The sequence below is a fragment of the Cnephaeus nilssonii genome (genome assembly GCF_951640355.1).
Source record: "Cnephaeus nilssonii genome assembly, chromosome: 7".
Classification (NCBI taxonomy): Eukaryota; Metazoa; Chordata; class Mammalia; order Chiroptera; family Vespertilionidae; genus Cnephaeus; species Cnephaeus nilssonii.
The window spans coordinates 83,375,878-83,403,400 of NC_137078.1; the positions used below are offsets into that span (position 1 = coordinate 83,375,878).

Below are 27,523 nucleotides of genomic sequence, written 5' to 3' on the forward strand. Positions count from 1 at the left end.
AGGCAGGCCTGGGAGCAGGGCCAGTCAGAGGTGGAGGCCTGCCCTCACTCAGGAATGCAGGGAGAGCCTCAGCAGGAACATGTGTCCACATTCAGGGTCTCATTCAATCTGCCTTTGCAGGGGCCTCACCAGAGCAGGAGGGTGTAATCACTATATACAAGGAAGATGCTGGGGCTCTGAGAGAGGCAGTGGCAGAGATCACACTGAAATACAGATGGTCCAGTACTGGGCAGAGGGAGGGCTTCTCAGAATCTCCCTGTCACCTTACAGCCCAAGGGCTGAGCTCAAAGGAGGATCAGCTTTGCGAATTATTTCCCCAAGGATGGCTAGTCTGCTTCCAGCCAGTTCTGGCAGGAAGGCCCCGAGTATGTCCTGACCACAGGCAGCAGATGAATGCAATGAGGCTCAGAATCCAAGGAAAACCTTTATTTTCCATCAGGTCTCCCCCTTTACTTACCCAGGTAACTCCCCTGTCCTGAAATTTGGATTGAGCCCAGGCAAAGGATGAAAGAGTGTCCTTCTCCCTCCTCTCCCTGTACTGGTGCCAACTCTTTGCTCCAGCTTCTCTTAGCCCCACTGGCCACCAATAGCCAGGGGCAGGAGGTAGAACTGGTACCGGGGACCTGTCTCCTTGCCTTTCATATCAGCCCTGGCTCCCCCAGGGTCTAGCCTGCTGGTCCTGTCTCCCACAGCCTGTCCCTCCAGTGCTTCTCTCCTATGCTATCTACCCTGGAGAAGACAGTTTCTCAAGTGGCCTTGATCTCCATGGTGCATTCCTCTGGTTTTTCCATCCTTCAGAGCTAGGCTCATTGGAAGCTCTACCTCTGGAGCTTTTATTACTGGGGGTCTGGCCCTGGGTGGTTTAGTCTTCCAGAGATCCAGGCTACCATGTTCTGCCCAAGTCCCACCCCAGGTGACACGGTCCTCCGAGAGGCCCAACTCTCGTGGCCTAGCTCTTTGGCAATTAGGCTCTTGGTGGTCCGACCTTCTGGGAGACTTAGCTTCAATATTTGGGTCCACACCGAGTGTGGGCAGCTGTGTTCTGGCCTTTCCAGAAGTGTGACCCTTAGGTTTGAGGCCTTTGGGGGTCTGGTCCTCTAGTTTTGTCAGCTGTAGGCAGGTCCCTCCAAAGGTCTGTTCCCCAGGATGTGGCTCTTTGGTGAGCCTGTTCTCTATGGCTTGCTTATCTGATGGTGTGGGTAGCTGTGGTCCAGCCCTCCTGCGGTTTGGGTCCCTGTGCTTGGCCCCAGCAGTGGTTTCATCTGTAGTGGCCAGTCTTTCCGGGGATTTGTGAGGTTGTGATCTGAGCCTCCAGCAAGAGTCATCTGCATGGTCTTGCTTTCCAGTTGTCCTGTCTCTGTAGTACTGGTCTTCCAGTGGGGGGCCTGGTTGTGACCCAGCTCTCTCACAGCTCTGTCCTCCGTGGTCTAACCTTGCCTCTGGGGATCCCAGTGTTTGTTTGAGAATTAGGTACTGTTGGGAAGAGAACAAACACTGTACCAGGCAGGCCTGCATGGGCATGGCAGGAGGCTTTTCCCTCACCGCCACCCTTGGCTCTAAATGTGCACTAAGGGCTCCAAGTCAGTGCCTACCTCCTTACGGCTATTGATGGCCTGCTGTATCCACAGCAGTTCCATGGCCACGTGGCTGCGATGGTACTGGAGCTCCTGGAGCTCTGTGGGACTGTGGGGCAGTCCTGGACCTGCAGCTTCTGTGAAGGAGGGAGGAATGGGAGAAAGCCTTGAGGGGTAAATACTGGGCAATGACCTAGCATTAGACCCTAGCACCCTCCTCCTGCCCACCCACAGTTGCCCTCAACTAGGCAGAAGGAAGGAGGATGGGGTGCATCTTATCTAGAAAAAGCCTTTCACTTTGCCCTGGCCGGTTGGGCTCAGTGGATAGAGTGTCAGCCTGCGGACTGAAGGGTCCCGGGTTTGATTCCAGTCAAGGGCACATGCCCAGTTGTGGGCTCAGTCCCCAGTGAGGGGCATGCAGGAGGCAGCTGATCAATGATTCTCTTTCATCATGGATGTTTCTATCTCTCTCTTTCTCTCCCTTCCTCTCTGAAATCAAAAAACATAGATTTTTTAAAAAGCCTTTCACTTTTTAGATGGGAAAGTTGGCGCCCAGAGAGGGTCACGGACTTTCTCTGATCTAGGCAGAGAGGTACCTGGGTTCTCCATCCTTGGCATAGCTTCAGTCTCCTCTTGGCTGGGTTTTCTGCTATCTCTGCAGTGAAGACTTTCTGAGTTTGCTGAGCTCTCTCCTGACTTCTTCAGCATCATCTCCTCTCTCTCAGGCTCCTTACGTGGGAAGCAACTCCATAGCTCCTGCTCTGACTTTGGTACCTTCTCTCCAGCTTTCCAGTTCCGATGGGGTTTTGCCTTCTGAGAAATCAGAGAGGTATGAGTGCCCCAGGGCTAAACCTCTAAGTATCTGGGTGCCATTAAGCTAACAAGTTGCGGGGGAGATTCAGGATTGGGGTGTGAGGAAGTAAGTCTGCTGCTGCCTTTTCCATTGAGAAAAGCTTGTCAGCAGGAAGGGTGGAGTCTACCATTCCTTTGGATCCCCTACCCCGGTGCCCTCTCCTCTGGGTGTGTACTACCTGTGGGAGAAACTGGGGCCTGGGAATCCAGCCTTCCGTCCACTGCAGTGTGCCCAGATCACCCTCGATCTCTCGTACAATAGCCTCATACTCTGCTCGGAGACTCTGGAACCGGCGTCGGACCAGGAAACCCCGGACGCAGGCCTGGTGGGGAAAGAAAACCCTCATCACTGCACAAGTGGAGGCATCTTTTGGGATTCTCCTGGGGAGGTCATCCCGCGGCCACGGGAAAGGAGAGGTGACGCTGTGCGCTGGGGCTCCGGGCTGGACCCCTCTCTTGGATTGAAGGTCCTTCCCACCGTTTCCACGATCCCTCAAAAGCGTGTGGTGGGAGCGCGTGGGGTCCCAGCTTCCGCTGGGCGGTGGGGCGGGTCGGAATCTCTGAGTTCCCAGGGGGTAATCCTGTGCACCCCCGACCGCCCGGTACCTGCAGCACCACCACCGTCCGAACCAACCGCTCCCGCTCCATCTAGGCGTCAACTGCCCGGCGCGGCTGCCGGCGCCTGCGTAGTGCGTCACTAGTCCGCGCCGAGAGCTGGCGAGTGCGGGCCCCGCCCCGCCGTCTCCAGGGCCACCGTCCCCTCCGGCCTGGGACGGACGAGTCCGAGCCTCCGCCCCCTCCCGGAGCCGCCCTGGGGATTCCAGACTCCGGGAGCCAGGCCTCCCAAACCAAAAGTGTGTTGCGCGGGGGTGTACCTGCCCGGGCCGGGGCGCTCCGGCCGAGAAAGACGCGGTGCGGAGAGGGAGGACACGGAGCCGCTTTCTTTCATTCTGGTTTAATTCCATGTAATGCCCCCCTCCCCATAGCACCTGGGGGGCCACAGAACACGCAGTTGAGTCTGTAAAAAGTCACAGTTTGAAGGGAAGGAGAGGGGGCAGTCTGGGCGTAGGTCGGACACCTACACAGCTGCCTGCTCCTCAGGCTCCGCATTCTCGGCCAGGTGCAACTTCTGTCTGTGACAGTCAAGGATGGGACGCTTTGGACCCAGTCTTTCCAGCCCTATCTTTCCACCCTGCTCAGGCCGGCTCTCCTACTGCGAGAAGGGGCTGTGCAAGGGACTCTGGGGTGGTCGGTGGTCTGAGGTTGCAGTCTCCATCGGCCCTTCTTGCTAGGTGGCTTAGCCCATTCTCTTTGGATCTAGTAGATCCTACAGGTGCCTGCACCCTTACTGTTTCTGACCAGGACTAACTAGGGAGATCATCTAAATCACTGCAAATAATTGAGTGCTGAAAGGTTAGGAAGACATTAGACAAGTTTTGCCACGGATTGGTGTCAGCTAAAGTGCTTGCAAAGATTTTGGATAAGTAGGTAAAACATATTCTCTGCAATCACCTTTTCCCTAACATTTGGGAAATTCTTCCTGCACTCCTTTTCCTGGGTGGGGGCAGTCTGTGGCTAATTCTGATTTAGTAAGACATCAGAGTGTGGGGATGATGGTTATATGTAAACACTCCTGGAGGGTGGTAGGGAAGAGGAAATTGATATCTTCTCTGGAGGCCCATACACTCATACACAGGTCCCCGGAAAGGATACATAGAATTACTAAGATCTTCCAGCTGTGGAGAGAAAGAGAAATTCCTGTCAGAAGAGGTACCAGGCCAAACCCCAGATGTTCTGAGTGCCGTTTTCTAGGGGGCTTGAGAGACCCAGAGCTCTTAGCTTTATGCACCCCCAGCTTTTCACCCAAGGTCAATAATGGCCTTAGGAGCAGTACTTCCCCCACTCCCTTATGCCCCCAGGAAGCAAAGCACCCAGCCCTGACCCACATTGCTAAGCAGCTGGTCCAGGTTGCGGTCAGCCGTGGTCTTCTTCTGCTCTTCAGGCAGCCCCTCAGTGACCCCGTCCTCTTCTTCCTCCTCTTCCTCCTCCTCCCCACACACGTCCAGGCTGAAGTGCAACCGGGCCAGCTTCTCCTGCATCTCCCGCACGTGCTCCAACTGCTCGAAGGAGCATTCCTTCCCTGGACAGCACCTGTCTGAGCCCTGGGAGCAACTTTGGGACCGTGGCCCCAGCCACTCACCAGAGACCAGGCCCTCTAGCCACGCCCCCCACCCCCTCTCACACACACACACACACACACACACACACACACACACACACACACATATCCTCTAAACCCAGCTCCCGGGACTCACCGAAGGCCTGTAGCCGGCCGGAGTGGAAATCATTGAGCAGGTTCAACAGTCCTCCCTCCATCTCATAAACATCGGTCACCTCAGTCAGGAACGAGTGCTGCAGGGGCGTGCCTGCAGAGCCACCCCCGCCTCCGGCCAGCACCGGGCGGCATTTCTCCTTGCCTGCCCTGCGTGGAGTGGACATGACCAAAGTCACAGGGCAGAGGCAGCCAGGCACCCCCAGGTCTTTTGTGCCATCTGTCTGTACACTAATTCATCTTCCTACCCACTCACCAACATAAATGGATGATTGTTCTGGCCCTGCGCCGGGCACCAGGGCTGATAAAGGGAAGGGAGGGTGAGGAGGGATGAGGGTAAGAGGTCAAAATAAGTTTGGGTTTTTTTTTCCTGCCAATGATAAAGTCAGAGCCATGCCTGGAAGGAGGCTCCTGGGTTCTTGTCTGAGCCCCCACTCATTCCTCCTGTGACCCTGAGTGAAGCACTTGTCCTCACTGGTCCTCGGTGAATTTGGGGACAGTTACTACCTTATTGCCATGAGAGCTATCTTACCTCTCCCCATAATATCTGACCCTCTTCTATTTAAAAACTTTAAAAATTTTTTATTGATTGATTGATTTTGAGAGAGAGAGAAAAAAAACACATACATTGATTTTGTTGTTCTACTTATTTATGCATTCATTGGTTGATTCTTGTATGTCCCCTGACCAGGGTTGAACTGCAACCTTGGCGTATCAGGAAGATGCTCTAACCAACTGAGCTCCCCGGCCAGGGCCTTTAAAAACTGTTTTGAATTTTCCATTGCCCTTATAATGACACCTAATGACCTTCCCAGCCTGGTCCCCATCTGCAATCCCATTCTCCAATTGCATTTCTTCTTATTCCTGACCCAGTCCAGAGCTTCAGCTATACCCACTGTAGCTGTCCCTAAACATGCCCCTAAGGCAGGGGATGTCAAAGCCATAGGGAAACATAGCAATTGGAGAAAGAACACACAGGGACACATTATAGGGTAGAGTGCAGATTCCCAAACATTAAAAAAAAAAAAAAAAAGCCATGGATGAACTTTGAGAATGTTATGCTATGTGAAATGAGGTCAGTCAGAAAAAGCTAAGAACCATATGATTTCACTTGTATGTGGGATATAAAACTGAAACGCACAGACACAGACAACAGTGTGGTGGTTACAGAGGGAAGGGTGGGTTAGTAAAGGGGAAAGGGGCAAATATATGGTGTCGAAGGTGCCACCCCAATAAATTTAATTTAAAAATTAGGCAAATAAGTCTAATTGTATACCCGAGTAGCTCCTCACCATTTCCTACTATGACACTCCAGGGCCACCAACCCACCTGTGGTTCCTGGAACTTTCCAGGCAGTATGTTTCTTCTTTCTCATGCCAAGCAAGCCCCTTAGAACATTCTCCCTGTCCAGTGTACCCACCAGCCTTCTTTGTCTCTCACTTCCGGGCAGGCAGTGCTGCTCACTCCCTGCTCTGAGGTGGTTCAGTCATCTCACTGTGTGACCCACCCAGCCTCCCCCGCCCCCCACCCCCCACACACACACACTTGAGGATAGACGCTGGGCCTGAGCCTTTGGGTTCTCGGGGGCATCCCCAGGAAAAGCATCCATTACTGTCCAGGACCTAAAGGCTAAGGCCCCTTTACCTTCCTGACCATAGGGCTCAGCTTAAGAGTTAGGGTCCCTCCCTTCTGGCCCTTTCCTTCTGTACCCACCTCTTGAACTTGGCCCTCTGTTTGGGGGACGGCAGATGAGGGAGGCCCAGGGCCAAGGAGCCACTGTGGCTGGTGGGCACAGGGACCCTGCGGAGTGTTCCTGGGGCTGCCGCCGGCTGGGTCAGACAGGGCTTGGGACTCCTTTTCTTCTTCTTGTCCTCCATTGATGCTGGCTGGGCCTCAGGCCTGGGTGGGAGGCAGCCCCACTGAGATCTGAGAAGCAAAGTCATCCCTTCACCTGCCAAGCCCCGAGAGCTCCAAAGGAAGGCGCTGGACTTTCCAACTATCCCTTCACATCTGCCAGGGCCTCTGTCCCCTCATCTGTCCAGTATGGGCAGGGCCCAATGCCAGCGCCTACTGTTGGGGTCATGGATCTGTACTTGAAGGACCTTTTGAGCCCACTCAGGTCCCCACCTGTCCTCCAGCCCTGCCCATACTGAAAGGGCTGCATCAGGTAGGATTCTCCAGATGCTGCTGGAGTTCCCTGCCCCGCAGCTGAGGGGGGGGGGGGGTGCAGAGCTGGCAGAGGAAATGTGGAGGGAGAGAGAGGCAGGGGAGGTGAGCTGGCAGGAGCTCCAAAGGATTAGGGGTGTCTTAGCCAGGCCATGTTCTATATCAACTGCTTAGGCAGAAGCTGGGAGCATCTGCATGGGAGGTGACCAAGGTGTGGGTGTGCCACACACTAACCACCAGAGGATGGGTAACAGCGGGAGAAGCGGTGGCATGCAGGGCGGGGCTCAGTGTGGGGTTTTCCCCATTTAGATGCTTCCACCCCCTCCTCCATCCACCCCCAAACTCAAACACCAGGCAGCTCTCATAAGTTCCCCGGGACGTGCTTCCAGCTGCTTCACCCTCCGCACTCAGAAAGTCCTGCTTGGCTTCAGTGGGGGGGCGGTGGGCAGCAGCTGGCTGCCTTGGCCCCAACAATGGCTGGCCTGTGGCTGGCACTGCTGGGCCTCCAGTCCAGCTCCGCCCGCAAGCCCAGGTCTGTTGAGGTCCTCCCCGGGGAGGTCTGGGGGCCCTTTCCGGGGGTTTTCCCCAGCAGCTCCTTCCAGGATGCTGCCACCAAGCCTGATTCTGCACTCTGGGATGGTGGTGGTGCTGGGGGCATTTAAATTGGCACATGGCTGGTGGGCAGTTAGGGGGTGTGGCAGAGGGGAGACCTGCGGCAGCTTGACCCAATTAGGGTCTTGATAGAAGAATTGGAGTGGGAGCCTCTGCTCCCCAGGAACCGCTGGGGACGGCCTGGGATCTATTTCCCACTCAACCCCCCAAACCGTGTGCTAAGTGGATCGCTCAGCTCAGGAGCCAGGATCTCAAAGGGAGTGTGATTCTGCCCCACCCCACTCCCGGGGACAACAGACCTGGAGGTTTGGGGTCTGGAGTGAAGCTTCCGTGTGTGTTCCTCCGCCCTCAGCACTCTCCTACCGGGAACCGGGAACGGGAGGGGTGGAAGCTGAGCTGGCAGGAGGTAATTTGCATTTAAAGAGAAAGTGACCTTTATCGCTGGTGGTGGGATAAGATGGGAGAGCATCTCCACATTTATTATACTGTTCCTCTCAAGACTTTACCTCCTCACCCGAACAAGGTGACTACGATGTTGTGTGATGGCAATCTAAAAATCCTTTCACTTTTCCCATCTGTTTTGGAGAGAAACTATAGTCTCACAAAATGGTGGTGGCTTTGTCAGAAAGAGGAATGCAGACAGGGAAGAGAGAGGGAAGATGGACGGACTTATATAAAAGCATGTAAGAAGCACCAGAGCAGCAGCAACAGGAAGAAACTGGGAGAAGACAATGATCTCTATCAAGTGAGTCCAGGACCCCTTTAAGCACTTTATGGTCATTTAATCCCCATAACAACCCTGACGGAAGATCCTATCAACAATAGTCTTTGGAGGGCAGTACCACTCCTCCCACAACACCCAGACACTTCTTGCTGGTCAAGTGTTGGCGGCTGTACTCAGTCACTGATGAAGTGACAGGACAAGTCGCACCCCCCCCCCCCCGCCCCCCAGGCCCAGGAGACCTGGGAGGGGGCATCGGGTGAATGGAAACCTGACTGCAGGCCTGGAGGGAAACCAGAGCGGGTGACGGAGGCTGACACCACTTCCCCACCCCCTGCTGCCCCAGGTTGGGCATGTGACGGGGGGGTGGGGGGTGGGGGTGGTGGGGGGGTGTGTGGGGGGGTCACTGGGGCAGCTATTTAAAGACCTGGCAAAGGCTCCCAGCTCAGGTCCTCAGAGAAGCATCTGATGCAACTGGAGACAGGCTGCCCTACAGGCTCAAATAACTGCCCCAGGCCAGTGCACACAGCTCCTGCCAAACACCGTCCTCTCCCGAGGGGCTGGGGCAGCTTCCCTGGGCCTGGGCCTCAGGCTGAGTTAGAGAGGGATAAGGCACTGTTTCAGCAGGCTCCAGAGCAGGGGTCCTCAAACTTTTTAAACGGGGGGGCCAGTTCACTGTCCCTCAGACCGTTGGAGGGCCGGACTATAGTTTAAAAAAAACTACGAACAAATTCCTATGCACACTGCACATATCTTATTTTGAAGTAAAAAAACAAAACGGCAAAAACACCCGCATGTGGCCCGCGGGCCGTAGTTTGAGGACGCCTGCTCCAGAGCAAGGCTCTGTCCCAGGTGCTTTCAATGCCCAGGCTGCTCCTGAAGGGGAGACGGTAAGTCAGGACTTGTTCACTAGCAGGGATCTGAGAGGGGCCTGCATAGGCAGAGCGGACAGCTGGAAGGCCCTCCTCCCTCACCAGACTGCAGGATGGCACCAGGGCTCCTCCAGGAAAGAGGCAGAGGGCCCAGGCGCACCTCTGGGGTGAAGTTATTCTTAGAGCTGCTTTGCTCAGAGCTCCCAGTTGTGGCGGCCTCCCCTGAAGGGGAGACATTAAGGACCTTTGGAACCAAGGGGCAGAGGCTCTGCGGGACTGTGGCGGCCTGGAGGGAAGGCCACTTGGTTTCTGTCATTGGTTGGCCATTCATATGTGGTCCTTTGTGATGAACAGCCAGGCCCCAGAGAGAACAGGGAGCTGGGTGAGACATCCAGGATGTGTCCCACATAGGAGCCTGGGGTGGGTGAGCAGGAGTGCATAAGAAACCAGTTCATTCTTTTTTTAAAATCTCACTGGAGGATGTTTTTACAGAGAGAGAGAGAGAGAGAGAGAGAGAGAGAGAGAGAGAGAAAGAAACATCTATCAGTTGCCTCCTGTATGCGTCCTGACCCCGACCAGGGACTGAACCCGCAATCTTTTGGTGCAGGGGGATGACACTGCAACCAATGGAGCCACCCAGTCGGTGAAACCGGTTCATTCTTAATAACCTTATGCAGAATGTGGTCAAGGAACCACAAAATCAAAGGAAAGGAACCTGGAGGTCCCTGGTGCACTGGTGCCAAGAGATGTTGCCCATGGAGACAGCCCAGATGGTAGTGATGCCACTTGTCTTAATTTGGACCTCACCATGTGCCTAGCTTTCTGTTGCCCTTGCTTTTGCATTCCTCATGGACCCTCCCTATCCCCTACCTGAAGACCTTCAGGGGGTCTCCCTGGTATAGCCCAGATTCCTGCACCTGCACACAGGCTCTTGGTGACTTATGTGCCCCCTGCCTCATCTCTTCCATCCCCTCCAGTGCACCTGCATTGAACCAGTTACTAAACAAGGGGTGGGGAACGTCCGGCCTGCGGCTGTGTAAGGCCCATGAAATAAGTTGGCGTGGCCCTGCCAAGGCAACCATAGGCAGGACTCGAAATTCAATAAATCTAAGAGCTTTTTTCATATCAACACAAATATATATTAAGTAAATTGTTATAAATATGCAAATGGCCCTTAGCAAAAACAGGTTCCCTACCCCTGCACTGAATGGTTACTGAACTACTGAACGTCTACCTGCTCTTTGGGCCACAGGCCCTTCCAGGTATCCACCCGTCCTCCTGCTGAAGGCGACAGGGCTTCCCTCCTCTGCTCCCCTAGGACAGCCACCCCTGCCACATCTAAACACGCCTTTCCCCTCACCAGCCTGAGCCCTCGGAGGGCAGGGCCCATTTTTAACTGAAAACCATTTCTGGTGCTCCCATATGTATGTGTCATGCCAGCTTTGCCAAGGGCTCCACTCGGGCAGCTCCGGTGAGCCTGTGTCCTGAGCTGGAAGGGAGGGCACTTTGGAAGATGCAGGGTGTCAGGGCACAGCCAGATTTGGCAGCCCATCCAGACAAATCAGTGATGGCTGGATGGATTCAGAAGCCCAAATGACCACAAAGGTCAGGAGAGAAGCAGTAAGGCAACAGACTCTTTATTTAATATGGTTTAAAATACATCAAAATCAAGTCCCTGGCTGTTGTGAATACCAAAAAGAGACCCCAACCAAAAAAAAAAAAAAAAAGCTGTCAGCACAGCTTCAAACAAACCTGGTGGCCACGTTGGGCCATAAGGGAAGCAGTTAGAGAGACAGATGGCAGCACCCCTCCCCCAGGAGGTGACCTTCTGTGCTGGGAGGGCTGGAGCAGCTGGACAATCAGCTCAGCAGGCCTTGGCCCTCCCCTAGACACCAGGGCAGCTCCGTGGCCTCTTTGGCCAGCCCTCAGCAGGGCTACCACAGTGGGGCACAGAAGGGAAAATGACCACCTTTACAGACATAACATTCTCTTACAGAAAAAAGTGCCTGAGCTCAGCCCATGGTCCAAAAACCTCATGGAAAATGAACAAAAAAGTGCTGTTGACACCTCTTAGAATCTGGTGTACATGAAGCTCTCAGCGGGACGAGGTCTGAACACAAACTGTCAGCAGAGCCAAGGGCTCTGGGCTGTGAGCCTCGCCTGCGGTGGTCCCCTGGAGGAAAAGCTAGCAATCCAAAACCAACACAGCTCTTGGTCCTAGAACTGAGGTCATGTGCATGGGGCCTGCCCTGGTGAGGAAGGCACTGGCCTTCAGATAGGCCACAGCCCCTGCATCTGGCCCAGGCTCCTGGCTGGCAGCACCCAAGTACCTGGGCTGACTTTGGAAAGCGGAGCAAGCAGAACAGCTGTAGTGATTACAATTTGGTCAATGGAGTTAGAGGAATGGGATCCCTACCTGTAGGCTGGCCAGGATGCCCAGAGCTGAGAACAAAGGTTCTACCCTGCCCAGGGCCTATTATTTCTGACCTGGGAAGCCCGGCTGGGGCCACCTTGCTCACTGTAGCTCTGCTTGGTTTCAGAGAGCTGTTGTGCTGAGTTCCCACCCACCACACTGGGCTCCCTCCCCGCTAACCCCATGGGCTTTAAGAGGTAGGTGAAGTGAGGCAGGCAATCATGTGGGCTACTGCAGGTCTACCTGATCTTTAAAGGGGCAGGCAAAAGCTTCTGCCTCCTCCCAATGCTCCCACAGCCCAGCAAACCCTGTATGGGGCAGTTCTTGAGTACCTCAACCGAGCATGAGTGAGGGAGCCTTACTGGAACAGGAAGAGGCTGTTCAGGGACCATTCTAGACACACCCACTTCAGAGGGGAAGGGAAGGAAGATAAGACCTTAGGAAACACTTCTCCACAGGAGAGCAGTATCTCAGCCAGGGATGGTAAACAGGTCTCAGCACTTGCACTGGCTGCTGAGGGAACCTTGAGAAATGAAATACCAGGAATGAGCAGGAAATACTCTGAAGAGACTAGTGGGAACTACTATGGAGCAGAGAAATGGTGTACCTTTCACTTGCCATCTCTGGTCAGTCAGAACAAGAATATTTAATAATCTTCATGAACCTATTTTATGAGGGATTTAAGGGCTGAAAGAATGAGCTAGTTGTGCAAGGTGAAAGAACCTGTATGATAATGAATTAGCTTTAAGAAAATACAGCAAGCATCAGCTCAACCATTTTATCTACCTTGGGTCTGCGGCTCCCTCAGCTACACTGAAGCCAAGGCCCAGCTGGAGATGGGGCACAGTCCCCAAGCCCAGCAGAGTTCTGCTTCCTGGTCCAAGGCTCTTTGTTGTTCCAGAAAACTGCTCTGTATGAAGATGGCCTAATACCTTAGGCATGTTTGCAACCAGCAGAACTTTCAGAGTATAGAGGAACATGTAAGAGGGGATTATGGGATATGGGAATATCTGCAGCCATTTTGTGGATTTCTTGGGGTCAGTCAGTTCTCATTCTTTTTTTCAGTTCTCATTCTTATCCATCAGTTGTCAGACAAGAGCTGGGGCCCCCCACACAGGAAGTAGGATATCGAGGACACCTCAGCTCTTACTCTTGGACAATAGAACTAGAACAAACCTCAAGGGCTGCACGGGGGCGGGGGGGGGGGGGGCAGGAAGCAGAAACAGACTCACAAAGCCACCGGGAACAGTTGCTGCTCCTGGGGCCTAGCAACTGCTACCCGGAGGCAGTGGTGATGGCATTGGTAGTGGCCTTCCAGGACCGAAACCCGTAGGATTGAAAGCCCTTTCCTTTCTCACTACAATTTGATTTCATCAAACAGGAAACCTAAGCACCAACATGACAAAAGTGCTGGGCGGGGTGGGGAGGGTGGTGGGGCGCTGGAAGCCAGGAACCCAGGCACCACTGCTAGAGTATTCCTCCTCCCTCCTCAGAAGACTCAATACAAACACTGTCATGTGCAACAAAAACAAACAGCCTTCAGAAAGAGTCCTTTGGGTGATCCCATCAATCATTTGTGCAGGCTAGAGAGGCACCTGTGAATGATAAGGCTACTGAGAAGCATCACTGGCCTGGTCCTGGCACTAACATAGGGCAGGGGAAGCAGTGCCCAAGGGCTCCCTACCAGCACATCATCCCACACAGAAACATTCTCCAGGTTCCTTGTCTGAGGCAGGAAAGGGGTTTGATCACCAGCTCTGAGTACCCTGCCAAGGCTCTGTCTGGGCACCCCTTTCCTGGTTAAAAGCAAAGGAGCGTCCAGGGGAGCTAGGAGAGCCAGAGCTGCCAAAGCCCTGCTAACAAGAGAAACACAGTCAGGCCTGGGTGTGTCACTTGTCATGATCCCTGAAGGGCAGGGAGGGGAGGGGTCTAAGCCTCACGTCAGGCAGGGAAACGTTCAAGTCACTGTCCTGCCAGGTCACTGAAGGCGGCTACAGATGACGACTCCGCTTTGACTCTTCAGCTCACAGAAGAGCCACTGACTTCATCTGTACACGTCCGCTCCGCATCCAATGCAAGCCTATTTTACACTTACAGATATAAATGTATGAGGCCTTGCACATGTCATATGTATGTGAAGCTGACCCACGAAATTCAAACTGCAGTGTCAGGTGCCAGCCAGGTCAGAGCACCCTGGGCCTCAGCACTGGACTACTTAGCAGTGGGAGCCTTGCACGGGCCAGGCCTGGCTGGGCTGCTTGCTCCCTTCCCAGCATGCCCCTAGTGCCAGGCTCCCTAGGCGGTGGTGGAGGTGGGCTCCCGGGGCCCTGTTTGGCCTGATGCTTCTGTGCTTGGTGCTCCAGGGCAGCAGGGAGCTTCTGTGGCTCCTATAGAGCTAGGTGCTTGGACCCCGGGCCCCTCGCCACCCTGCTCTTTGGAGGCAGTGGCAGCCTCTGGCCTTTGCTCAGGGCCGCTGTCAGAGAGGGGGCCCTGGCCACCAGCACTCAGGTCCTGTACCCTCTTGTTCAGATCGTTGCGCTCTGTCTGCAGCGCCCGGCACAGCTTCTCCAGCCGCTGGATTTTCACCTGCAGGCCCTCAAGCTCTTTGTCCCGGAGGGTTTTCTAGGGAGAGAAAGGGGGCCTTTCAGTGTCATGCATCATCCTCCACCTGCCACTGCCACTTGGTAGAAAACATTCACACTTTAACAACACTGGGAACAGACTGGAGTCCAAAGCTGGCCCCTTTCAAGTAAAACAGCCCTGGTTTATGCCAAGACCTGGCTGTCAGTTGAAGGCAATGTGGTGTAGGGCAGGGGCATGGCTTAGAGACAATGTATTTCTCCATTTATCTACCAGAAGACCTTGGCGAAGTACTTGGTTTTGTAGCTTATCTCCTGATCTGTTACTCTTGTCTGCTAACATCAACCTCACAGATCTCGAGGGCAGGTTCAATGTACTGCACAGCACAGACATTCAGCAGGTCTGGCTGCAGGAGCCGCTCTAGCACTGAGTTCCTTTCCTCTCCTACATCTCCAGTCACAAATCAAATGATCGGGGCCACTCCACATACAAACTACACACATCGTTGGCACCATTTGTTTTTCTTGTTCCTTATTCTTTTCTTCCATTTCTTCCCTTTGCTTCCACTGCAGGCCTATGACTGGGCTCACCACCTCCCCTGGGGAGAGCTGGCAGTGCCTTGGACTTGGACAGACGTGCCCAGCTTCACCTCATGCCAGCTGCATCACTAACTGCTAGAACTACAGAAAATGGCCCGATACTCAGTCACTGCACACCCATCCCTGGCTGCAGAGCGCACTCAGCCCACCTCCTCAGCCATCTCCAGCAGGGCCTTGTTGCTGCTCTCCCACCGGGACCGGTACATGGTGGTTTCTTTCTCCAGCTTCTTGATCTTCTTAGTCATCTGGGTTAAATGACAGGCAGAGGAAATGGTCAGGGCACAAGCTGTCTGCATCTATGTCCGCAAGGTGGGGCAACGGTCCCATGGAAGCAGGCAAGGCAGTACAGGCCACAGCCAGTGCTTGCTGTGCCACCGTAGGACCTCTCAAGTTCAATGCCCACTGCCAGTACCAGGAAACAGCAAGGCCGTCCCTCCTCCAGGACAACCGGAAGGCGCACGTACCGCCGACACTTCCTCGAGAGGGAGGAAAGGGTGTGATTCCTCCTGACAGTCCCTCCCTTGGCCTCAGTCACACAGTGAGGCACCACATTCTGAAGGAAGCGGCTGGTGCCCTGCAGCCATACCCGGCCTGGGCCAGTGTTACCTTTTCCATCTCCTGTTTGAATGTGGTGAACACCTCACTGCTTTTGGAAAGAGTGTTCTGGAACTCCTCGAACTTCTCCGTGTATAGGGCAAGCTGGGCGAGAAAGAAGCCCACAGTTAAAACCAAACTTCCCTAGAGGGCACTTCTCGTCCACACACTTAGACCCATGCTTGGCCCTCTGACCCAACAATTCCGAGATCCCATTTTTCTTCATGTAAGCCTAGAAAGTAGGATTTGGGGTGACATTTTTTTTTAATGTTTATCTTCAAATGTTTCTTCCAGAATTACGTATAATTTATAGAATTAAACCATCTGTCCCCATCCCCTCAAAAGCAGCACAAAAACTACTTCCGACTAGGAATGAAGTCCTTCAAGCTCATCTAGCCACCTGGTCACCACCACACGTGCTGGGCAGGTCCAGAGAGAACAAAGACTCAGCAAGGTCACATAGCAGTGAAGGTAGTCCTAGAATGAGGGTCCCATTTCCCTCCCCCCAGGACGGGTCCCAGTGAGGAGACCTTGGAGGCACAGGGGCAAGATACACACTGTCTCACCTGCTGCTTCAGGTGGGTCTCCTGCTGCTTCATCAGCTCACACATCCTCTGGGACTCCACTGCCTCTTTGAGGAGCTATTTCCAAGACAGGACATCAGACCTCGTCAGAAGCCCCAAGGGGCTGTGTGTGTTTTGCCAAACACACCAGAACCCTCTGAAGTGTCCTGCTCTGACCAGGCACCAACCTTTCCCATACAACCGTGACTATGAGCTAAGCCAGAACCCAACCCACCTCCTCCAAGACCCCCCAACCCCAGAGCCTGAGCCTCACAAAATCCTTCTCCCGCTGGTGCCTCTCCTCCGCCTCCTTCAGCATCTCCTGGGCCTGCTGGAGCTTGGCGTCCACCAGCTGCTGCTGCAGGTCCTTGTGCTTGAAGACTTTGTCGATATGCTGCAGGAAAGCAGGGTGGGAGGCGTCCACCTGTTAGGAGCTCCCTTTCCCTTTCTCAGAGGCCGGCCTAATAGCTACAGACTTCAGGGCTCCCTGCCCAGCCTCCCATCTCAACCTGACATGCTGGACTCCCATGTGTACCATCGGACATGGGCCCCACGTCCCTGGAAAGTCTACTTCCCAACCTCACCTTATTTCTCCCTCTGAGTCAGTCCTGGGTGAGCACAGGGGTTTATGGATGAAATCAGCTCCCAGGAAGTCAATTAATAAATACTCAAATCTCCAGCCCCAAGAGAGATCAATCCATTGGGCTGACAACCCTTACTTTTGTAGCCTGACTCCCTTGTAAGTGGGAAGAAAGGGCAAAAACGACACCTCTGCCAACACAACAGCTTAGCTCTACTGGCAGAGCTCTGCTCAGTCTGTAAGTGAGGATTTGATATCCCAAGGAACAGCTGTCCTAACTGTGGGAGGAGCCCTGGGAACTGGGACGGGTGAGAGAGCAGGGGTAGAGCAAAGGTGATGGACTCAAGTGCTACAAAGGTAAAAAAGGGATGTAGGGGAATTGTATGTTTTTTTTGTGTTTTTTTTAAAAATATATTTTATTGATTTTTTACAGAGAGGAAGAGAGAGGGATAGAGAGTTAGAAACATCGATCAGCTGCCTCTTGCACACCCCCCACTGGGGATGTGCCCGCAACCAAGGCACACACCCTTGACCGGAATCGAACCTGGGACCCTTGAGTCGGCAGGCCGACACTCCATCCACTGAGCCAAACCGGTTTCGGCTGTATGTTTTTTTTGAATGAGGAAGGGAAGGTGGCTTGGAGATGTATCGAGTTGGGGACATGATGAATTTCAGTCTCCTGTGATCTGAAGTCCAGAGGCTCAGAGGGGGCATCCAGGATGGCAGTGCCTGATTCTGACTGGGGGTGGGGTGTAAATGAGGAGCACAGGGTCTGAGGCCCACCTCTACCTCTGCAGGCAGTACCAAATCGTATTTTGCCTTGGTGTGAAACGTGGGGGGTGGGATGGGGAGAGGGGGAAGAGTCCTCAGGTTTTTGAAGGAGGTGCCTCACTCTGGTGGCTCAGGAAGTCTCCATGTCTTTCAGTGCTGAAGGACAAGAACCAAACCAACTCCTCTCAAACCACATGCATCACAAGCAGCCTGGTTCCCAGAGGACAAAGTACAGGAAAAGATGGGGTGGATCAGGGGAAGCCCCTCTAGGCCCTGCATACAATGATTGCCACACTGGCCTGTGAGCCCATGGGGCAGGGTCTTGCCTATCCCACCTATCACCTATCACCACACCGCCAGGGCCTAGGAAGGGGCCTGGTCTGGGACTGTAAGGTACCTGGCAGTGGCCTGTGAAGACCCAAAGAGAGGGACTCTAGTGACAGGGGGAGCAGAGCAGCCTTTAGAGTAAATCACTGAGCCCAGGTCTAGCTCCTCCCCTGGGATTTCAAATTCTAAAAATTTCTGAAAACTGAAATTGTCAGAAGTTGGCAGACAAACTTGACCTGTACCTTTGTATGGCTAATTATAATGTAGGTGAGTATACTCAGAAATTAAACTGCGTAAATATTAACGTGTCTGATCTGGGGGTGCTGCCACAGCAAGGCCCTGCTGGGGGGTGCTTTGTAACACACAGTACATGGACATATCTCCATTCTAATACTTGGACAGTTCTAATTCTATAATATACCTGGCCCTACCATTTAGGAGACACTATGGACCTGTGGTCATGTGGCTGTAGGCCATTCTCTTTTCCTTAACTCAATTCCTTGCCTACATGAGGATGTGCAACATCGCTCCCCTCCCAAGGAAGGAGGAAGAATTGGAAAATGGCCCTAGCCAGTTTTGCTCAGTGGATAGAGCCTTGGCATGAGGATTGAAGGGTCCCTGGTTTGATTCCAGTGAAGGGCACATGCCTGAGTTACCGGCTCGATCCCCAGTAGGGGGCGTGCAAGAGGCAGCCAATCAATGATTCTCTCACATCATTGATGTTTATATCCCTCTCCCCCTCCCTTCCTGAAACCAATCAATCAATCAATGAATACTGAAAGTTCTTTAAAAAAAAAAAAAAAGAATTGAAGAATGGAATGAAGCCTAAAAAGTGCTGTCCCAGTGCCCGCCACACACCCACAACCTCCCAATTCCCTGTCCACAACACCTCACCTCCTCTCGCAGCTCATACTGCTCAATCAGCTTCTTGAGCCTCTCGGCCAGCTCCATGTTCTCCTGGCGCAGCTTGGAATTGCGCTCATTATGCTGCTCCATCTGTAGCTGAATGTCATTCAGTGTCACCTGGAAGTGCGAGGTCACCTCCTTGCGTTTCTCCTCCTCTTCCCGGGCCCGCTGCACGCCTTCTTCCTGGGCAGAGAAGTGAGACCCAGCTCCATCATCGATTGCTCCTCAGCCAGCCTTGCAAGGCTCCTCCCACCACCTCAACTAGCCCAGGATGGTCTCTATCAATAGTCCTCCCTGCTCTCAAAGTGATGAAGAGCCAGGCTCCAAGATGTCAAGCAATGGGGACTCCTAATGGACCCTTCTGTATCTCAGGTGGCAACAAGTGAGAGAGCCTCTCCCTAGAAAAATGCAGGCGTACTTGTTCAGAGCCATTCTAAAGAACTCTGGATATCCTGAAGCCTATTCTTCCAAACTTATAGTCTATTTGTGTGTGTGTGTGTGAATTTTTAGAGAGAGGAAGGGAAACAGAGAGGGAAGTGGGAGGGAAAGGGAAACATCGATCTGTTGTTCCACGTACTTATGCATTCATTGGTTGCTTCTTATGTGTGTGCTGACCAGAGATCAAACCCACAACCTTGGGGTATTGGGACAGGCCCTAACTGAGCTACCTGGCCAGGGCCTTAAGTAGTCTTGTTTTAATGTGCTTTCATCTTTGACAGCCACCCCCCACCCCGCCCCACACCCACACCCACATAACCATCAAGTTTAAGATTCAGTAATACCCAGGGTTGGCAAAGTTGTTCAGAATTAGGCACTCAGACAGTTAGAGGGAAGGCAACCTGGGCACAATCTATTAAAATTTGCACATGCAGTGACTCAGACATATCACTTCTGAGATTTATCCAATAGATAAATTCTGTGTAATTAGTCAGGGACATATGTAACAAGAATTTTCACTAACTCTCCATATACTAGAGGACCGGTGCACAAATTCATGCAAGGGTAGGGTCCCAAGTCCTGGCCAGCGATCAGGGCTGATCTGCAGGGCGACCAACCGGCAGGGCAATCAGGACCCCGACCCCCCCCCCCCCCCCCCGCACCCTCCTTGGCTGGCCTGTGGGCTGGGAGCAGTTCCTGCATTGAGCGTCTGCCCCCTGGTGGTCAGTGTGCATCATAGAAACTGTGCATTCTGTCATTCGGTTGATTTGCATATTGGGCTTTTATTATCCTACATAATAAAAGGGTAATATGTAAATTACCATCACTCCGCTACGCCCACAATTGGGCCAGCGAAAGGCGCAGGGGGCGGGACGGGGTGGCCGATTGGGCTGGCGTGACGCTGAGCTCGTGTCACCAGCGGCGGCGCGAGCTCAGCGTCTGCGCCATGGCTGTGCTGCGGCACAGAAGGGTCCTCTGGGGCAGCGAGCCCACGCCCTGCTGTGGACCATCAAAAGCGGGGGAGATGGCTGTCTGTCCGCTCCGGCACCAGGTCTTTCAAAAGCTTCCGCCACGCCAGAGGCTTTCGAAAGGCCCAGCGGACAGACAGCCAGCTCCCCCCGCGATCGAAAGCGGGGAGCTGTGTGTCCGCTCCAGCACCAGCGGACCCCCTGCCATCAAAAGCGGGGAGCAGGCTACTAGCAGTGTCCATGGAGCGTGCTAGGCTTTGCGGGGCAGTGGATATGGCCTGGATGGCAGGTTAAGCCTAGGGGACCCTAACACGTGCATGATTTAATCATGCACTGGGCCTCTAGTATAAGATAACAGTAAAAAATTAGAAGCTACCCAAAAATACCTTAATGAGGACAGGAATAAAATGCAATATACCCATATAACAACGCTGAAAAGAATGAGATAGCTCTATGTATACTGACAGGGAGGAAAGATATGGCATTGTGTAAAGTGAGAATGGAATAAGATATGAAAAAATACGTGTATAATACTTTCATTTAAAAAACTGTATGTAAGATTTTCTATGTAGACAGGAAAGTTAAAAGGTTGTACTTAAACTTACATATATATTAGTAGGTTTACTTCCCAGTGGTTTCTGCTGGCCACTGGGGTTGAGGACAGTGGGTGACTATTACCTTTGACTTGTTATACTTTTATCTTACTAGAGGCCCGGTGCACGAAATTCATGCATGGGGGGAATTGTCCCTCATGCACCCTCTCCAATTTGGGACCCCTTGAGGAATGTCCGATCCGCCTGACCGTTTAGGCCCGATCCCACCGCGATCGGGCCTAAACGGGCAGTCGGACATCCCTCTCACAATCCAGGACTGCTGGCTCCCAAGTGCTCACCTGCCTGCCTTCCTGATTGCCCCTAACCGCTTCTGCCTGCCAGCCTGATCACCCCCTAACCACTCCCCTGCCAGCCTGATTGATGCCTAACTGCGCCCCTGCCAGCCTGTTTGCCCCTAAATGCCCGCCCCTGCAGGCCTGGTCCCCCCCCAACTGCCCTTCCCTGTAGGCCCGGTCGCCCCCAACTTCCCTCCCTTGCAGTCCTGGCCCCTCCCAAAAGCCCTCCCCTGCTGGCCTGATCGCCTACAACTGCCCTCCCTTGCAGGCCTGGTCCCTCCCAACTGCCCTCCCCTGCTGGCCATCTTGTGTCCACATGGGGACAGGATCTTTGACCACATGGGGGCAGCCATCTTGTGTGTTGGAGTAATGGTCAATCTGCATATTACTCTTTTATTAGATAGGATAGGGTGCCCTGAAGGGTGTCCCAAATCAGGGTGGGGGTTCCCTTGGTGCGTGGGGCAGCCTGGACGAGGGGCCTGTGGTGGTTTGCAGGCTGGCCACACACCCCCGCGACTCAAGCGGAGGCCTTGGTATCTGGGATTTTATTTATCTTCTACAATTGAAACTTTGTAGCCTGGAGTGAAGCCAAGCCTCCTGCTTGCTCCGTGATGGCAGCCATTTCTATTGGGGTTTATTTATCTTCTATAATTGAAACTTTGTAGCCTTAAGTGGAGGCCTAGGCCGGCCAGGTTGTGCAGAAAGCTTTGCTTCCTCCATCACCAGGGGCAACCCTAGCCTCCTGCTCTCTCTAGCTCGTGGCTGCCGCCATTTCTGTTGGGATTTATCTTTTATAATTGAAACTTTGTAGCCTGTAGTGGAGGCCTCGGCTGGCCAGGGTGTGCGGAAAGCTTGGCTTCCTCCGTCGCCGGGGAAACCCAAGCCTCCCTCCTGCTCTCTGTGGCGCAGCCTCTTGGTTGGGGTTAATTTGCATAATCAATGCTGATTGGCTGGCTTGTGGGTATAGCAGAGTGATGGTTAATTTGCATATCAATCTTTTATTAGATAGTATATCAAACAAATTTGTAACATTTTAAAAGATAAACTAAAAACGAGCAAAGCAAGTTGCAAAATACCATATATTTACTGATCCAAATTGTATGACCGGGAGGTCATAGTAGTGACCAGGCTTTAACCAGTGACCCCACCCTAGGCAAGGCAGAACAAGGAGAAAGGACGCACATTACTGATTGGCCAACACTGGGACAAGAGCTGCTGGTCGGCACTGGACCCCAGCTTACCTGGGGACTGTGATGAAGTTAAGAACTCCTGAAGGCCTGCACTCTGGGTTCTCTTTGCTTCTTAGCCTTTACCTTCCTTACTACAAGTACATGTCAAATGGTTACAAGCAATTCTTGCTAATCAGGGCATTACTGGGAAATCTATTTCTGTACTGAAAACCTGTGCTAGTTTTTAAGGGAAAAGCTGCCAAAGATAAGTGGAAGTTAAGGTAACCAATTGTCCCTCTCAGGGGGCCCAGCCAGCCTACCTTGAGGGAACGGTTGTGGCGCTGCAACTCGCGGCACAGGCTCTCGAGCTTGCTGCGGGCCAGGATGGCCTTGCTGTGTTCACCGCGGAGGTGGTCCTTCTCCTGCACCAGCTGGCTCTGCTTCTTCTGCAGGAGCTTCATCTGCTTCTGGGAGTTCCGGTGCTCCTCCAGCTGGAGACAGGAGGGCAGGTAAGTACCCTGGAGGCTCTTCCCATGGGGATCCAGGGTCTCCTGAGCTGACCTAACCCTGGCCCTCTCTCCCGACTCCAGCCATAATAGCTCAGGTCGGACACTGTGTGGGTGCTCCATTTGCTACTCACAATAACCCCTAGGGCCCCCGTACCCCAAGGATACAGAAATGGACACTCAGATAGGACAGAGGTACACAGCCAGCAGATCCCAGTTTCTCTCCCGGCTCTCAGACCATTACATTACCCCAATTCTGGGGACACTCATGCCCTCAGATGAGATCACCTGCTACTCCTCTTTGTCTTACACTTACAACACATCCAGATTCAGAGTAGTCACATTTCAATCGGCCACTATGTCATCTTTCAGAACTGCACCCACCTCCAAGATCTCATCCCAAGCCAGGACTACCACGTATCTTCCAAGCTCATCCTCTCCAATCCTTATCTGAGGTCTCAGGTCTACTGCCCTATTGAACCTTCAAGCCTTTGAACCAACCGCCCTTGCACTTTCCTTTAAATAATCTCTCACTCAGCTGAAATTCCTTATGCCCTCAACTCTTTTGCCCTCGTTTCCCAGAAAAATTCCACTTTATTTACAGGAACCATGGAGGTAAAGGAACACGTGAAATGCTACCACAAAGCTAGAACAGGACAACTGGTCTGCAATAAGTCAATGTTATGGGGAAAAGAGCAGGGCAGTAAGATAAAAACTGCTTTAAAGGGGGGAAAAAGTCGTAACAACACAACGTAATAAATGGACCTCCTTTGGATCCTGATTTAATCAAACTGACATTTTTAAACAATCGGGGAAATGTGACTGTGGACTGGGTATTAAGAGAATATCAAATGATTAATGTTGTTGCACTAGAATGTACAATTTCTCAGACCGGAAGAAGGTGGCTGGGACTAGACCCCGCCCCCCCAGTCAGATGAGGAAAAGGCTTAGAGAGGTTGAACAGAAATTAAGCCACCCACCTGCCCTTGTACCCTCAACCCCATGCTGGGTGGCCTGCTGATGTTCCGAGGCAGAGAGGGTGCAAGGAGAAGGGGGAGAACTGACCAGTTCAGCATACTTCTTGCACAGAGCTGCCAGCTTCTCCTCTGGGGTACTCAGTGTGTTCAATGTCTGCATCAGTAACGTAATCTCCTTTCCTGCAAAGTACAGGGAACAAAGGCATGTACCCTTTTCTCTGGGAGTCCCCTCTAGGCCTAGGCCCACCTATCATACTTTACATTTCTGTTTGTTGAACTGGCTGCCTTTCCTGCTAAAACGTGTGCTTCATGAGGTCTGCAACCAACTCAATTCTGCCTACCAATGTAGCTCAGTGCTGTCCCTAGCGCCCCTTGCTGAGGACATGCTCAATACTTATTAAATGAATGACTGGCCCTAACCAATTTGGCTAAGTGGATAGAGTGTCGGCCAGCGGACTGAAGGGTCTTGGGTTCAATTCCAGTCAAGGGTACATACCTCGATTGCAGGCTCTTCCCTGGCCCGGACCCTGGTAAGGGCTCGTGCAGGAGGCAACCAATCGATGTGTTTCTTTCACATCGATGCTTCTCTCTGTCCTTCCCTCTCTCTTCTACTCTCCCTAAAAATCAATAGAAAAATATCCTCAGGTGAGGATTAGCAACAACAACAAAAATGAATGACTGAATCTCTGTGGAATCTCCTTGGTGAGCACCAGGAAAGGGAGAAAAAAACTACCTGCTTTACCAACAGGTTTAAGAAAGGTGTTCCTGCCCGGCCAGCATGGCTCTGTGGTTGAGCAGCAACCTATGAACCACAATGTCATGGTGTGATTCACATACCCGGGTTGCGGGCTTGATCCCCAGTAGAGGGTGTGCAGGGGGCAGCCGATCCATGATTCTCTCTCATCATTGATGTTTCTATCTCTGTCCCTCTCCCTTCCTCTCTGAAATCAATAAAGATATTAAATATGTGTGTGTGTGTGTCTTATGTGAATTCAGTACTACTGTTTCAGTGCTAGGAACTCCCTTCTGAAACAGGAAGAATGCAAAAAGGAACAGGTCTCTTTGAGAATTATGAAATTCTTATCAACAGAAGTAGCCAAACAAGGAACTTTAAAATGAATATACCTTCCAATAATTGATCCTAAGATTAAAAACAAACAAACAAACTTTCCTTAAATTAGAATGACAGGGGGTGGGTAAGCAGGGAATAAAATATGGGTATAATACCACCCAACTTTGAGTCTTTAAGACACAATATCCTTCTACTTCCACCCTCACCCAAATTACTCTCCCCCACTGCCTGTGCCTGAGTCCGATTCTTCCTGTCTCCCTGGAGAGCCACTGTACATAGCACAGCACTAGACTTCTGCAATGGCAACCCTGGGAGGCTCCCAGAGAGACTGCAAATCACAGGCCAAAGCCAACCCACAGATAGGTTTTGTTTGGCTCCCAGCATACCAATTGCCAACTGTTAAAAATCTTAGAGATTGCACATAACTCTGGCTGGGTTTTGTTGTTTGTTTTTTTAAAGGAAGGCTGTCTAGACTTAGCTTGTAGTTTTACATGCTATCAACGTGCTGGGACCCAGGTGGCAGTCAACCATCGGATGAAGTGGGCACTTTCTTGGCTAGCTTGGCTTATTTGAGTTTTCAACCCGGGTCTAGTCCAATTCTCTTACTGTAGAGAAGTGACAACTAAGGACCAAAAAGGAGAAAGGCCTTGCCCAAGGTCGCACAGATTAGAAATGGTGCTGGCTGGCATAGGAGTCCCCCCAGGTCTCCTGCTCCCCATTTTCTCAGACAGCAGGTTGGATTTCGCTTCTCACTTGCTCCCAAGGCCAGAAGTCCCTGTGCAGTGAACAATCTGCACTCCTCTATGCTATGGCCCCATAGCCCTGGCTATGATTAAACTGGTATGGTACACTGCACTGGAAAGGAGGGTTTACTCTGAATCCTAGCAGAGCAGGCTAGCCCAAGGAATGTCAGGCCCAAACACTCTCCCCTCACCAGCCTCACAAGTAGTTGCCCTCTGCTCACCCAGACCCTTGGCTTTCTTCTTCTCTTGTGGCCTTCGGTGGTCTCGGTCTCCCACCTCATCACTTGCCCGGATCTCGTCTGTGCCTGGCTCCCCCTTGGAGGTCTTCTCACCATTGACTACTGGGATCTCTGGCTCAGGCTCCCCATTCCTTGAGGCATAGGTCCGGGACTTCTCTGCATCTTCAGGTTCAGCAGGCTCACCCTGTGCACCATCCTCACCTGGGCCTCCCTGACTGTTGTCCACACAGTATGTACTCAGGATGTCTTCCAACTGGCGGCTCAGCTCCTCAGAGACATCACGGAGGGCTCCGGACTGAGAGGTTTTGGCTTGTGCTCCTACAGGAGGAAGAAGGGCAGAATGTGAAACAAGATGGTTATACCACTGGTCGGGATTTTTTCAGGCCCAAACTTACTGGTTTGGATTAAATGTTGCCTAACTTCTTTAAGCCTCAGTTTATTTACCTATAAAATGACATGAGTATTTCTCTTTTGTGAGTATAAAAGAAATCAGGTAAAGCATCCAGCACATAGGGATGGCATGTAGCAGGAGCTCAATGTCTAATCCACCCCCTTCTCCTCCTGGTGAAAATCATTTCTTGATAGTAAAAAAGTTCCAGAAATGCCTCAAATATAAAGAGCAGTTACCCACTGGTACATGAGGCGTTTCTAACCTGGACTTGCAAGTTCGGTGTCTCATCTGACTGCTCCCGATTTAATCCTGTCAGAGCCTTCTCTCAAGAGTTCTGTTCCTGTGCTTAGAGTCCAAGGCTCTCCCAACTCCCTAGGACACGGTGGGGATCGCACAGACTCAGCACTGTCCTCTCTCATTCTAATTTCCTTCTTTCTGGGTAAACAGGGGCCTCCACCTCCAGAAGCTAGACCGGCGCACCACAAACCCCTCCCCCTGCCCGCTGGAAAAGCAGAGCTGGCACACACCCTCCGTCTTCCTGGGAGTCTGGCTGGCGGAACCTTCAGCTTGTGCCGTGGAGGCCGCCTGGCCGGGCAGCCCCTGGACTCCCGCTGGTCCGGCTTCCACTTGCCCCGGGTTGCTTTTTGGGTTGGAAGTGTTGCCTGATTGCTTGGCAGCCCCATTCTTTTTGTCTTGGTTCTTCATTGTGGGTTGCAATGCTAGCTGAGGAGCAGATCCTATAGAAACAAGCACATTCGCTATTTTCCAAGACTTCGAAATTCTTCCCAGCCTGGATGAGAAATCCCAATACCGGATGCACAAAGCTTCTAAAACAAACCGGCCGACCTTCCCTGGAGGTAACCCACGGTTCTCTCCGTCTCTGGCGGGTCAGGGGAGCCTGGTGTGCAGAGGCAGGTTTTCGGGGCGCTGCTCCAGGAGCAGGGGAAGAAAGGCCTCCTTTTCCCTGAACCTCTTCCCGATACAACGCGGCCCCCTCAGGATCCGCCGAGCGCCGGATAGGTTCCCGGCGGTGACTGACGTGGCGGGACGCTAGATTCCCGGTCTCTCCCCCGCCTCCCGGGCCCCACATGGGCCTCCCTCCACCCCCCGCGCGCACAGCCACCCACGCCCCGCGAGCGGCCCGCTCTCCTGCCGCCCGCGCACGCGCAGAGGCCTCAGCCCTGCCCTCCGGCCCGAGTCCTCGCGCGGAATCTGCGTGATTCTTCCCACTGACCGAAAGCGCTCAGGTCTACGGACCCTCTGATCGCCCCCTCCCTCTAGCCGCCACGGTACGGACCCCACAGCCGACGTCCTCACGGCTTCGCCCACGGTGGCCTCGCACCGGAAACCCGGGTAACCGCTGCCGGCAGAGCCGCCTGCTCTCCGCAGCCAATCAATAGCCGGCTCTCGCGCGAGGCTTGCTGGGAAAGATGAAGAGACGCGGCCTCTGAGGCGGGCAAACTGGGAAGGCGGGGGAGGGAAAAGACTACACGTCCCTCCATGCACCGGGGATGACCCTCAACTCCCAGGATGCAATAGGAAGGGCTTTAGTTCTAGGTGCCAGAAACCCAGGAGGTCCGAAAGGAGCCAGTCATTCTGCACAAAGACCACCGTCAAGCTTGTTTCTCTCGCTCAGAAGCTACGATTCAGCCCCAAAAGCCTTCCACCT

At 52.9% G+C, this 27,523-nt stretch overlaps 4 protein-coding genes across 8 annotated transcripts in view; 1 reads left to right on the forward strand and 3 right to left on the reverse strand.

Annotated features, from left to right (window-relative positions):
* Positions 1-14,865, forward strand: part of TMEM234 (transmembrane protein 234) — a 25,016-nt gene extending 10,151 nt beyond the window's left edge. The window contains exon 5 of the mRNA XM_079778137.1: positions 14,695-14,865. Coding sequence (XP_079634263.1) covers positions 14,695-14,702 — 8 coding nt within the window. The 3' untranslated portion in view covers positions 14,703-14,865. The remainder of the gene's footprint in view (positions 1-14,694) is intronic.
* Positions 20-3,103, reverse strand: IQCC (IQ motif containing C). Its single transcript, XM_079778130.1, is given in 6 exon segments — positions 20-855; positions 858-1,473; positions 1,593-1,711; positions 2,171-2,387; positions 2,606-2,749; positions 3,033-3,103. Coding segments are annotated over 6 exon segments (1,269 nt in total). The 5' UTR covers positions 3,075-3,103; the 3' UTR covers positions 20-724.
* Positions 3,420-7,924, reverse strand: CCDC28B (coiled-coil domain containing 28B). Of its 3 annotated transcripts, XM_079778135.1 has the most exons (6): positions 7,836-7,922; positions 6,472-6,684; positions 4,742-4,908; positions 4,373-4,566; positions 4,140-4,162; positions 3,420-3,559 (listed from the first exon to the last, which is right to left on the reverse strand). In XM_079778135.1, the coding sequence occupies exons 2-6, from the start codon at positions 6,633-6,635 to the stop codon at positions 3,505-3,507; spliced, it is 603 nt and encodes a 200-aa protein (XP_079634261.1). In that variant the 5' UTR covers positions 6,636-6,684; positions 7,836-7,922; the 3' UTR covers positions 3,420-3,504. The 3 variants fall into 3 exon arrangements, with proteins under 3 accessions (XP_079634261.1, XP_079634259.1, XP_079634260.1); XM_079778133.1 differs by lacking the exon at positions 3,420-3,559 and having other exon boundaries at positions 4,005-4,162; positions 7,836-7,924; XM_079778134.1 differs by lacking the exon at positions 3,420-3,559 and having other exon boundaries at positions 4,005-4,162; positions 6,472-6,657; positions 7,836-7,894.
* TXLNA (taxilin alpha) lies at positions 10,751-27,264 on the reverse strand. 3 transcript variants are annotated; one of them, XM_079778127.1, is made up of 11 exons: positions 27,152-27,264; positions 26,382-26,591; positions 25,446-25,781; positions 23,498-23,589; positions 22,247-22,417; positions 18,451-18,645; positions 16,153-16,272; positions 15,882-15,956; positions 15,328-15,420; positions 14,871-14,966; positions 10,751-14,164 (listed from the first exon to the last, which is right to left on the reverse strand). In XM_079778127.1, the coding sequence occupies exons 2-11, from the start codon at positions 26,557-26,559 to the stop codon at positions 13,838-13,840; spliced, it is 1,683 nt and encodes a 560-aa protein (XP_079634253.1). In that variant the 5' UTR covers positions 26,560-26,591; positions 27,152-27,264; the 3' UTR covers positions 10,751-13,837. The 3 variants fall into 3 exon arrangements, with proteins under 3 accessions (XP_079634253.1, XP_079634254.1, XP_079634252.1); XM_079778128.1 differs by having other exon boundaries at positions 27,089-27,191; XM_079778126.1 differs by lacking the exon at positions 27,152-27,264 and adding an exon at positions 26,701-26,938.
* Between the last annotated feature and the right edge of the window lie 259 nt (positions 27,265-27,523).

Bases quoted from the DNA above. Each gene is read 5' to 3' on its own strand.
- CCDC28B (XM_079778133.1), bottom strand. From the start codon at position 6,635: ATGGAGGACAAGAAGAAGAAAAGGAGTCCCAAGCCCTGTCTGACCCAG. The intron at 4,567-4,741 runs GTGAGTCCCGGG...GGTGCTGTCCAG, and splicing joins CGGCCGGCTACAGGCCTTCG to GGAAGGAATGCTCCTTCGAG. The intron at 4,163-4,372 runs GTGGGTCAGGGC...TTCTCTCCACAG, and splicing joins TGGACCAGCTGCTTAGCAAT to CTGGAAGATCTTAGTAATTC.
- TXLNA (XM_079778127.1), bottom strand. From the start codon at position 26,559: ATGAAGAACCAAGACAAAAAGAATGGGGCTGCCAAGCAATCAGGCAAC. The intron at 22,418-23,497 runs GTCAGTTCTCCC...TCCTGTCTCCAG, and splicing joins GCAAGAAGTATGCTGAACTG to CTGGAGGAGCACCGGAACTC. The intron at 15,957-16,152 runs GTGAGGCTCAGG...TCTTGGAAATAG, and splicing joins ACCAGCGGGAGAAGGATTTT to CTCCTCAAAGAGGCAGTGGA.